General features: G+C 46.9%; 1 protein-coding gene across 4 annotated transcripts in view; it reads left to right on the top strand.

Moving 5' to 3' along the window:
* Positions 1 to 11729, top strand: part of CUL1 (cullin 1) — a 177494-nt gene extending 165765 nt beyond the window's left edge. For all 4 annotated transcript variants that reach the window (XM_079932393.1, XM_079932394.1, XM_079932395.1 and 1 more), the window contains exons 14-22: positions 479 to 596; positions 1752 to 1828; positions 2323 to 2454; positions 4881 to 4973; positions 8936 to 8983; positions 9063 to 9145; positions 9691 to 9796; positions 10318 to 10431; positions 11081 to 11729. In XM_079932393.1, coding sequence (XP_079788519.1) covers positions 479 to 596; positions 1752 to 1828; positions 2323 to 2454; positions 4881 to 4973; positions 8936 to 8983; positions 9063 to 9145; positions 9691 to 9796; positions 10318 to 10431; positions 11081 to 11161 — 852 coding nt within the window. In that variant the 3' untranslated portion in view covers positions 11162 to 11729. The remainder of the gene's footprint in view (positions 1 to 478; positions 597 to 1751; positions 1829 to 2322; positions 2455 to 4880; positions 4974 to 8935; positions 8984 to 9062; positions 9146 to 9690; positions 9797 to 10317; positions 10432 to 11080) is intronic.
* The last annotated feature ends 576 nt before the right edge of the window (positions 11730 to 12305 follow it).

A 12305-nucleotide genomic window follows, 5' to 3' on the forward strand; every position in this document is an offset into this window, starting at 1 on the left:
GGAGCGCGGTCGGGGACAGCCTCTCCGTCTCTTCTCACAACCACACTAATCCCAATGTGGCGGAGGCCCGCCCTCATGACCTTTTCTAAACTTAATTATCTCTCTGTGACCTGACTTCCAAATGCCATCAGCACAGGACTGGGGTAGGGGCACCGTTCAGTCTGTGGTAGTGGATGAGAGACATAGCGAACTATGGCATCTTGGTGTTCCCCCACGGGGTCACAAATCCTTGCTCTTTGGGCCTGCGTGATAGTTACTGTGTGTATAAAGTCGTAACCGTTCCATTTATAACTGTATAATTTTTGATAGTGTATGAATTTTAATCAGTGCATGTTTATACCCTGAGACACAGTTAAATGTTAACTAGCTTTAGTAGTACGGTTAAGCGTCTGTCATGTACTGTGATCCCCACTGGATTCCCTGTATACATTTATATTTCTATAGAAATTAATAAGGCAGTTATCTGGGTTCATTTCAGCAAGCTTGTGGTTTCGAGTATACCTCCAAACTTCAGCGGATGTTTCAAGACATCGGTGTAAGCAAAGATCTGAACGAGCAGTTCAAAAAGCACCTGACGAACTCGGAGCCTCTGGACTGTGAGTATGCCCGGCTTTCCGAGCTTCCTTTACAGGCAGGGTTCTTGGAGGAGGTGGCGCTCTTTGTAGCTAGTGAGAGAGTTGGTGGATGCCTTATCAGAAATTCAGGGACAGGTAAACAGGAAGTCCTCCCCACAGGCACTGCCCACCTCCTGACTTGTGTGGTGACAGGAGGTGACAGCCTTGGAAGCGTGTTGGCCTTTCCCGGAGGGCCGAGCCGGGCGGGTGGCTTGCGTCCAGGTCCTGAGCCCCGGCCCCTTCTCCTGGCTGACGTGGCCGCCCCACCCCAGGCGTTCGCCATCTCGGGGCTCCACGCACAGTTTAAGTTTCAATGAATGTTTTTTAACCTTAGTTTAATTCCATTCTAGCAGTTTTTTTAATTATAAGAAACTGAATTGGCTGTGTAGATAACAGAGTCAGACATGGCTTCCGATTGCCATTGGGGGTCGGGACAGGCGGGTGCCCGGCCTCGTTCGTGGAGGCCAGCTGGGCTCCTGCTGTGAGGTCTGCCTGCTGCAGGAGGTGGCAGGTGATGCTGACATCATCATGTGGTGATTTTATCTTTTTAAATGAAGCAGGAGGTTTGTACTTTTCCCAAATTGAAAGCACTGTTTCATTGTTAAACTTGACAGCCGTGCCAGTGGACTTGTTGTATCTGCGATGATGACGTCACTGTTACGAACAATGTATACGTTATATGTGTGTTAGATATATATAGTCCGTGTGCTATACACAGAGTAATCTGTGCTACACGGAACAAAGAAGTCGGTTTACTTTGGGGTTCTCGTTGTCTAGAGTTTGGGGCTCTCGTGCCATCCATGCCTGGTGGCCTCAGGTGCGCCTCAGGGGGACTGAGGTTATTCCTGGCAGAAAACTAAAGCAGGTGCAGCCAGACGGGCCCACGATGTTGTAATTCTGCGTTAGAAGAGGAATGAAAAGCTCGCTCTTTGGAGGAGGGAATTTCTGGCTCTTCTTCCCTTTACTGAATTTAATTGAAATTAAATGTGTTCAATCCTTAGTTTTATATTAAAGCAGGATTTTTCATTCAGTATGCTTTCTTTTAATAAAAAGCAATCCATGTGTATCTGACATGTGGCGCATTTCAGTTCACGGGGCTAATCACATGTATTCCTGGATTTTTCCCCATCCCCCCAGTGGACTTCAGCATTCAAGTTCTGAGTTCTGGATCGTGGCCCTTTCAGCAGTCTTGTACGTTTGCCTTGCCGTCGGAGGTAAGGATGACTCTGTCATCTGTTCGTTCCCTTCGTGTTGAGCAAAGGTGAAAAGGGGCAGCCTCCACCATTATACACGTGCTGTCTGCAGAAGGCCTTCCTGCTAGTCGGCCATGCGGCATTAAACCGGGCGGTGCTAAGGCAGCCGCGAGCCCCGGGCAGGGCAGGAGACCCAGAGGTGCGCCACCCCTGTTCCAGCTCAACAGTGTGTTCATTTACATGGTCATTTACTCTCGAAAGTAGAACCTAACAGTTCTGCGATGAACATCGTGATGATACCTACTTGTCTGGAGCTAAAAACTTTTTGATTGCACCTTCAAATGCTTAAATCAACGTGCTTTTTTGCAAGAGAGTAAACACTTGATATTTGTATTTTACTGTTCTGTAAGCATTTTGTCCGGTAAACTTGGACCAGTGTTTTTTATTTAGAGATGTTGACTGTAGAATATGGTGAGATATATATTCCACAAATGCTCTTCCCCCTCTGTATCCAGCTGGAACGGAGTTACCAGCGATTCACAGCGTTTTATGCCAGCCGTCACAGTGGCAGAAAATTGACATGGTTATATCAGCTGTCAAAAGGAGAATTAGTAACAAACTGCTTCAAAAACAGATACACTTTGCAGGTAAGATCACCTTTTTATTTTGGATTTTTTTTTTTTTTTTAAGTATAAATGAAGACAAGTTACAGAAATTTAGTGTTTCACGCAACAAAATCTGGAGTCAATCTCTGGCAAAATAATACCGTGGTTAAACAGCTTGGATTTTTAAGAGTCAGTGGAGCTGAGTTCTTACTCTCTGTGGCTAAGGGAGAAGTTACTTAATGACACTGAGCCTCACTTTTCTCCTCCACAAAAGGGCGGGCGGGTGTCAGTGCTTCGACTCTGTGTGTGGTGTGAAAAACAAGCGAAATCATGTATTTAATAAGTGTTGGGTACAGCTCCTGCCTGACACACACTAAGTGGTCAGATAGTAGTTTAAAAAGCTGGAGTTTCATGAATTTAATTACGATAATAGCTCTTTCCCTTTGACAGGGCAGTTTCACATTAACAACAACCCTTGGCGCTCACTGTGGTGCTGAGTGCTGTGTGATGATAACTGTAACTTAGGTTCCATTTTATATCTGGGAAACAGAGGATCAGGCAAATTTAAGTGACTTCCTCTGGCTCCGGGCTGATATGCAGCAGAGACGAAATTGCAGTTAAGGTCTTTTCCCTTAAAGAATCCATCTTGAAGAGGGTTTCGCTAGTGTGCTTCTAAAAACAATTATAGATCTGTTGTTAAGTGTTAAGAAACTTCTGACTGCATTCTGCAGACTCAACCTGCTCATTAATTGAAACTTTTAATAGTTCTACCCTGATAAAAGTGTTTGATGTTCTGTTACACCAGGTCCAGAGGTCTTTATCCACTTGAATGTGGGTTTCTCTGCAGCTGACCCTTGAGCAGTGCGGGGGTTGGGGCATCCGTCCTCCATGCAGTTGAAAATCTGCACATAACTTAGAGTTGGCACCCTGCATCCACGGTACCCTGCATCCACGGTTCCCTTGCATTTGGATTCAACCAGCCTCGGATCTGTAGCACTGTCCTGTTTACTATTGAAAAACAAAATCCACGTATAAGTGGACCCACACAGTTCAAACCTGTGTCAAGGGTCAATTGTACGGTTGGAAATTTTTCTTTATTCCCAAGTATGCATAGAAGAATCTGTGAGTTCATACTTCAGTACCTGAAATCTCAGTGCCCCTTTTTTGATAAGTGGACATTCTGTAAACTTTACTGAGATAATTTATGTAAAAAGACACCCATCTAAGTGTACAGATGGAGTTATGACAAATGTGGACACCTGTGGGGCTACCACCAAGCTGTGGAACATTTATCGGAGACTCGTTTTGCTTTTGGTCACTGCCATCAGAGATGAGAGGCCCCTGCTCATCTCAGGAGAGACCTCAGAGCTGTCAGTCTTGCCCCCCCCGCCCCGCCCCACCCCCTGGGCCCCCCGGGCCATTTTCCTGGCCGCATCCTGAAGTCTGTCAGAGGCACTCACCCCGCCCACACTGCCGCTGCTGCCCCCCCTCCCGTTGACCAGGGTTTTGCCTGGACAAGTGGCGGTGCTTATGGCCCTTTAGTTGTCGCCACGGGTTATGGAAGAGGGGAAGGGAGGAGGGGTTCGCATGGGGCGTGTGGCACGGCGCCCAGGGCTCCCCCAGGAGCGGAGCGCCCTCCCTCAGCGGGCGTCGTTCCCTGCACAGCTTGAGAAATTAAAACCAGTGCATGCTGCCTGGCGCACGGTTTGCTAAAAATACCTCAGAGCGATTGTGGTTTGCTTTAAACCATTTAAACTTTACATAGTGAAGTACTTAGGAAAAAAAACAAAAAACACCCAAGTATCATACAGCTCAGCTGCAGGTTCCTCTGTCAGTGGTGTGCCAGCCACAGTTTTCTTTAGTATTTGTGGAAAATCAGACTTAAAGATGGATGCTCAGTGCTTCTGTCGACACTGGCTGAGTATCTCTGCGTTTATCTATATAAAATGAGTGTGGCTGCATAGATGGTGTGTACACTTAACCCTTGAACCACACGAGCTTGAACCTCACGGGTCGACCATTAGGCAGGTTTTTTCCGTAGTAAATACTCCACAGCCCGGATCCACGGTTGGTTGAATCTGGCTATGAATCCTCAGGTGGGGAGGAAGCACACGTACACGGGGCCGAACTTAAGTTACACGTGGCCGCTCAGCGGCTCAGGCTCGGCACCCCTAACCCAGCCCTGCTGCGAGGCATTCAAAGGCCAGCTGTATTTGTACAGGCAAAGCATTTGGAAGAAAGTTCAAAATCACTTGAATGTTTGAGAAGGTGGAGAATGACGTCTTTCAGGAAAACGTGGCAGCGTGGTGGAATTAGACACGTTGTCTTCCCTTGCAGATCTGCTTTGGTTTCCGCATCTGTTTGGGAATTGGTTTCACGAGTAGGTTCTTCACGCTCAGGCTCTGCACTCTGGGAGTTGTCCGCACGTTTAGGTTTTGCCTCTCTTTCTTTCATGTGGGGACCCTAAGGCGTCGACGTTCCAGATGGCCATCCTGCTCCAGTACAACACAGAGGACGCGTACGCCGTGCAGCAGCTGACAGACAGCACCCAGATCAAAATGGTACTCCTACCGCCAGCCTCTCTGCTGTGGGAAGCTGGGGGGGGGAGGGGGTGGGGGTCTTCTTTGATTTGAAATGGGTATCTGTCTTACGAACATGAATATGCTCTCATTCCAGGGCTCAAGGCATGATTTTTTTTAAATACTAATTTTTAAACTCAATGTAACACACACACACACACAGACACACACACACACACAGACACACACACACACACACACACACACACACACACCACGTACACATGATATGCTTTTCTCTCATTCATTTAGCTTGTTCTTAACCCTCTTTCCAGCTAAGCTTTTCTTACTAAACTTAAATTTTCACTTAATGTTATTCTTTCTATTAATCATTTTTTTATTGCGCTATTTCACATAACAAAATTCACCATTTTAAAGTATACAGTTCAGTGGTTTTTCACAGGGTTGTATAACCACCGCCACTATCCAATTCCAGAACATTTCCATCACCTTCAGAAGAAGCCCAATACCCACCAGCAATAGCTACCCGTCACCTGTCCTCTCCCCAGCCGCCATGACCGCTAATCTACTCTGCTCTGCTCTGCTCTCTCTCTCTCTCTCTCTCTCTCTCTCTGGATTTGCCCGCTCTGGACACGTCATATAAGTGGAATAATGTGGCACGTGGCTTTTTGTGTCTGCCTTCTTTCACACGGCACAATGTTTTCAGGGCTTATCCATGTGGGAGCACGTCTCTGTATTTCATCCTCTTTTTATGGCCGAAATATGTTCCAGTATATGGATGGACCACCTTATGTCTATCCATTCATCAGCTGGTGGACATTTGGGTTGTTTCCACCTTTCAAGTCTTTGTATGAACATATTCTCAGTTCTCTTGGGTATAAATCTAGATGTGGAATTGCTGAGTCATGATAACTTATATTTATCTCTTGAAGGAACTGCCAGACTGTTCCGCAGTGGCTACACCAGCTTGTATTCTCACCAGTAGCGTATGAGGGTCCACTTTCTCCACATCCTTGCCAACATTAGTTGTTATCCATTTTTTTTAAAAATTATACACATCCTAGTGGATATGGAGTAGTGCCGCATTGTGATTATTTGCATTTCCCTAACAACTAATGATGTTTATGCCCGTTTTTAATTGGGTTATTTGTCTTTTTTGTTGAGTTGTAAGAATTCTTCTTCATATATTCTGCATAGTAGACCCTTTTCAGATACATGATTTACAAATATTTTCTCTTGTTCTCTGGGTTTTCATTTTCTTAATCACACACATCGTTTTAATTTTGATGAAGTCCACTTTATTTTTCTTCTATTGATTGTGCTTTTGGTGTCATATCTAAGGAACCATTACCTAATCCAAGGTCAGAGATTATTCTTTCCCTGTCTTTTTCTTTTTATTGAAGTACAGTTGACTTTATATATATATATATATATATATATATATATATATATATACACACACACACACACACACACACATACATTTATTTATTCATGGGCTCAGTAGTTGTGGCTCATAGGCTCTAGAGCGCAGGCTCAGTAGTTGTGGCACACGGGCTTAGTTGCTCCGTGGCATGTGGGATCTTCCTGGACCCACAGGGGATTGAACCCGTGTCCCCTGCATTGGCAGATGGATTCTCAACCACTGTGCCACCAGGGAAGCCCTGACTTTTTATTGAAGTATAATTGAAGTATAAATTAATACATTAGCTTCAGGTGTACAACATAGTGATTGGATATTTTTGTACATGTTTTTTCCCTATTGGTTCGTACTAGCAACCTGTCAAAATCAATTGGCCATAGATGTATGGGTTTCTTTCTGGATTCCCAATTCTTTTCCACTGATCTAAATGTCTGTTCTTATGCCAGTACCACATTGTCTTGGTTACTGTTGTTTTGTAGTAAGTTTTGGAATTGTGACATCCAACTTCGTTCTTTTTCAAGATTGTGTTGGCTATTCTGGGTCCATATAAGTTTCAGAACCAGCTTGTCCGTTTCTGCAAAAAAGGCAGTTGGAATTGTGATGGGGATTCTGTTAAATCTGTAGATTGCTTTGGAAGGAGAATTGCCGTCCTAACAATATTAAGTCTTCTGTGAACATGGATGTCTTTCCATTTATTCAGACTGTCTTTTATTCTTTTTAAACTGTGTCTCATATTGATAGTTTTCATTATGCAAGCCTTTACACTTCTTTGGTTAAATTTATTCCTAAGTATTTTAAGTTTGATGCTATTGTTAATGGAATTGTTTGTTCATTGCTGGTGTGTAGAAATGTAATTATGTATTGAACTTGTATCCTGCAGCCTTGCTGAACTCATTTATTCTAATATTTTTTGTGTGGATACTTTAGGGCTTTTTTAATATGTGACCATGTCATCTGCAGATGCAGATAGTTTTACTACTTACTTTTCCTATTTGAATGCCTTTTATTTATTTTTCTTGCCTAATTGCTTTGGATAGAATTCGCAGTACATTGTTGAACAGAAGTGGTAAGAACAGGCATCCTTGTCTTGTTCCTGATCTTGGGGGAAGCCTTACAGTCACTTAAGTTTCTCTTAGATGCTGTTTACTAGACTGAAGAAATTCCCTTCTATTCCTAGTTTTTTGTTTAGTTTCGTTTTGGTTTTAGTGTTTTTATTATGAAAGAGTGTTGGATTCTGTTTAAATGCTTTTTCTACTGCATTGAGATAACTGTGCTTTTTGTCCATCAATAATGGTGCATTATGTTGATTTTTTTAATGTTGAATCACCCTTGCATTCTTGGGATAATACCACTTGGTCATGGTATATAATGCTTTTTATATGCTGCTGGAATTTATATGTTTGCTGGAATTTTCTTGAGGATTTTTCCATCTTCATTCATAGGAAATTGGTCTGCCATTTTCTTTTGACGACTTTGTCTGGTTTTGGTGTCGGGCTAGTTCTGGCCTCGTAGAATGTGAATTAGGAAAGTCGTTTATTTTTGAGTCCTGCTTCAAGTCAGTCCAGAATACATTCTCAGTTTCTAATAACAAAACTAATCTGCTTCTCTGCACGTAGGAGTGTTCTTCACTCCTCACTCCTCACCAGAAGGAGGAGGCTTCCGTTAGGGTGGAGGTTGCCCCCAGACCCTGGTGTGGGGCTCTGCCCTTGGTTGGGGACCTGCTTTTCGGAGCTGAGCTCCCCACCAGCCCCTGAGCCAGTTTTTAGTGCAGAGCCGGCTCCCCGTGGGGGGCTGACCCCTCCCCTGCCCTCCACAGTAGGAGTCAGCTTGGCTCGGGAAGGCAGCCTCTGCATCCGTGCCCCGGGCGTGGCCAGTAGCATCCTCATCCTGCTCTGGACTCTGGGCCAGTCACCACACCAGAGGCCTCTCCAGCTCTCCTTGACCAGGATGGGCTTCCCTTACATGGGGGGCGGCCCTTTCCATCCAGGGAGGAGGGGCTGCGCATGTGAGCGGCCTGGTGACTGTCCGATTCCATGGGATCGGGAACCTGTGGAGCTAAAGGAGAGCTGAGAAACGGTTGCCCACCTGCTCTCGGGGGGAGGAAGCGGCCCAGAGGCCACACGACGGGCTTAGACTTCACCAAAGGTGGGTGAGCGGCAGGGTGACGGGCACCATCCCCGTCCTGTTTGTGAGCAGACGGTGTTGTCCACCGTGTCCGGGCCCATGACACTCCCTCTGCTCATTCTTTGCGGTGATCAGTGTTCAAGATGCGCCGTCAGGCATCTAAGAAGATTTAGTCAAAAAATCAGTTATGCACGATTTCTAATATTTGTAGTAGAATTGTCAGTTTTAATACTAGGTGATCAAGAGCAGAAAGGGGTTGATTTCACTTTTAGGAGTAGGTTTTGGGGACCCTGTAAGAGGCACCATCCCTCTTTTTCCTCCGGGCATATTCTACTTCAGTGACTTTTATTTTTCCATAGAAGAATGGACTGTGGGACTGGGGCTGTGGTTCTTATTACAAAGAAAAATGCATTTTCTCTTTTCTCTTTAATTGCAGGACATTTTGGCACAAGTCCTACAGATTTTATTGAAGTCAAAGTTATTGGTATGTTTGTGTACTTTTTATGTTAAGCTAGAAGAAAGCCTTTTCCTGAGATTACGTAGTAACAGTTGTTTTCTTATAGGTCTTGGAAGACGAAAATGCAAATGTTGATGAGGTGGAATTGAAGCCAGATACCTTAATAAAATTATATCTTGGTTATAAAAAGTAAGGAAAATCTAACAAGTAGATGGTCCTAGGCCATAGACTTATCCCCTGACCCCCAGTGCACTTACTGGTGTCACCTCAGATGGGGGGCTGTGAGCACGGTGCCAGGCCTGGCAGGCCTTTGACAGGGTCCTCTGATTCCCTCTGACCCATCCTGGGTGGGTCTCCATTTGACTCTTTCAGCTTTGGGGTTTTTCTTCTATTGGCAAATAAATGTCTCCTTAAATGGCTCGCCTAGAAAGTTTGGACCTCTGTGTCCCCGTGTCTTGATTTTATTTCACTTGACAGAGTTTGGGAGAGCAGGTTAAGGAACTGAATTTCCTGCAATACAGACGTCCTGCTGCTGGCAGAGCAGGAACCCGCCCTGCAGAGAACTAGGGGCTTTTCAGAGAGATGAGTGTGGCAGGGAAGCGGGAGATGGTCGGTCACACTCTCCACCCTCCGTCTGGGGAGCAAAGCACCTCTTAAAGATTGAAAACAGAAAGAAGCCTTTACTGCGTGCCTTTTAAAACAATAGTGATTGATTTCCTCGATTTTCTTGACAGTAAGAAATTAAGGGTTAACATCAATGTGCCAATGAAAACGGAACAGAAGCAGGAACAAGAAACCACACACAAAAACATCGAGGAAGATCGCAAGCTTCTGATCCAGGTGACACTGGGTGCCTGTCCCCTCGCGTGGGAGGTGGCCGCCGCAGCGGGGGTGGTGCTTCCTCTGGGCTGTGTGTCCTGTGACTTGGGAGTGGTGGCCAGGATGATGGGTGGTTCTGGATGGAGTAGATGGAATAATCGATGAAATAGATGAGAGCAAATACCTGTGGTGAGTTACTAAGATGGGAGGGAGGGGAAGTTGTTTAGTGCAGGGTCAGGCGGCTTCCGTGGCTTCGAAGACTGAACTTTTTCTCATTTTAAAAGTGTTTTCTACTTGGGTTAAATTGCTAAAATTGCTGCTCATAAGACCAAAACATTTTAATGTTTGTTGTGTTGGCGCTGAAACTTAAGTAGATGGAGTTGGCGCCCTGCCCGCTCTGACCTGCGGTGTGCTTGTTACCTGTTAGGAAATCGTAGTCCTCTGCGTGTTTGGCAGCCTTGTTGCTAGTTCTTCTTAATTACTATGGCTAAGTTCTTATAACTCCGTTAAGCACATTTGTTTTTCTTTCCTTGGTCACACAGGCGGCTATTGTGAGAATTATGAAAATGAGGAAGGTTCTGAAGCACCAGCAGTTACTTGGAGAAGTGCTGACCCAGCTGTCCTCAAGGTTCAAGCCTCGGGTCCCAGTAATTAAGGTACAAGAATTAATAGCAGAAGCATTCAGATTACATTTCAGAAGCCAGAAGAGGTAACCACACTAGGCTGATTGCTGTGTCGCGAAGAAGGAACTTGGCTTAGTCACGTATAATAGGTTTCTGCAAAAGAAAATAGGATGATTTTTTTCAGCGTTTTATTGAAGCACGTACACAGAGAAGGGCCAAATCCTCAGCATTCAGCTTGCTGACCTTGGCAAAGCGATCAGCTGCCCCAGACGAGAGGGAGCCTCGCGCTCCCTCCCGGCCGGGTAGCCACGCCCTGGTGTCACCACCTCCGTGTGGCACTTTGCCGCCTTGAACTCTGCCCAGAGGGTCTTGAGAGTCCCCGCCCGAGCCCGCGGGGGAGGCGGTCTCCATGGATGTGGCTCGTTGCTCCGGGTCCCCTGGGTGGCCCGCGGCCCCTGGGCACACTCGAGGCTCGTTTCTGGTTGCCGTCATTTCAAACAGAAACTGGGTGGCAGGTACCGCGGGGCGGGTGCGGCTGGAGGGACGGGAGCCCCGGGGGCGGGGCTCTGGGCGGGGAGGCGGCGGTGCCCCAGGGATGGAGGGGGGTCCGTCTCCGTTCGGACCCTGAACATGTTTTTCTTTCCCTTTCACTACCTCTTCCTCTTCTAAAAACGGCGCCCAGAAATGCATTGACATTCTGATCGAGAAGGAATATTTGGAGCGAGTGGATGGTGAAAAGGACACCTACAGTTACCTGGCCTAACCCTCCTGGAGGGGTCTGACCGCGGCGCAGCCCCTCGTCCCGTGGGAAGGATGGAGACGAGGCGGCGGCGGCGGCGGCAGCGCCATGCGGACCTCCTGCTCGGCCCGAGGCCCAGGCTCCCATCGCGGGCTCGGGGCGATGAGAACTGCTCAGGATCGCCACACTTCACGTCTGTAAATACGGACACCGACGCCATTTAAGCTAATTTAAGACCAGAGGGGATGGAACCTTCCTCGCTGAGGGCTGCATGCTTCTGCATCCGAATCAACCCATTGGCCACGTGAATGACAGCGGCCGGCCGGGCGGCCCTTCGGAGGCCGGCAGCGCCTGGAGAGCAGGTCTGAATGGACCCACGTGTAATCCGCTATGAAAAACCATTTGTATAGTGTGTTTCATTTTTTAATGTGTGAAAATAAAGAAAATTAAAGGATTTCTGTACAAGTCGCATTTGGTTTTGTTTTAAGTTTTACTAATTTCTATATGTAAATAAAAGACATAATGATTGTGCAAACGGGTATTCCCAGTGTCTTCCTGAGGCCCCAAGGGCTGCCCTCCTGAGATTGGCCTTTGTAAGCTCTTCCCATCTTAAGCCTTTTGTCGTCTTTTTCTCCTTGACGCTTGTGCTCAGCCCCGCGATTTCCTCCAGCGACTGAACAGCAGCTCCCAGGCCTCAGCGCCTCCCATGGCTTCTCTGTGGACACTTGCAAGGCTGGACGGGGTCATCCCGACACCTCCCGTGGGAAGAGTGGCCCCTGTTCCCGGGCGCTGGTCACGAGTGCGGCTTGGGGACCGTGTCTACCACCAGCGCCTCCCTCCTGCTTCCGACCAGTTGTTCGAAGGACAGTCACTCCTCATCCACGGTCCTGGTGTTGGCGATATACCACTGTCACTCAGCCCCCAGGCGGTCACTTCCCGGCCCGAGGACAGAAGGAACGGGAGGTGGGAGCAGAGGCCCCGGGGAAGGCTCAGTCTCAGGGGCTTCGTGGTCCCCATAAACCACAGGCAACTCCCGTGATGTGAGACGTGAACATGCTTGTCAACATCTGTGTGGTCCCTACCTGCCCGGAGGCCAGGTTCCAAGAGCAGGGCCAGAGGAAGACGCCAAAGCTAAGTCCTTACAGTTTCTTGGACCAATCTGGCACCT

This window comes from Stenella coeruleoalba, assembly GCF_951394435.1.
Source record: "Stenella coeruleoalba genome assembly, chromosome: 9".
Lineage (NCBI taxonomy): Eukaryota > Metazoa > Chordata > Mammalia > Artiodactyla > Delphinidae > Stenella > Stenella coeruleoalba.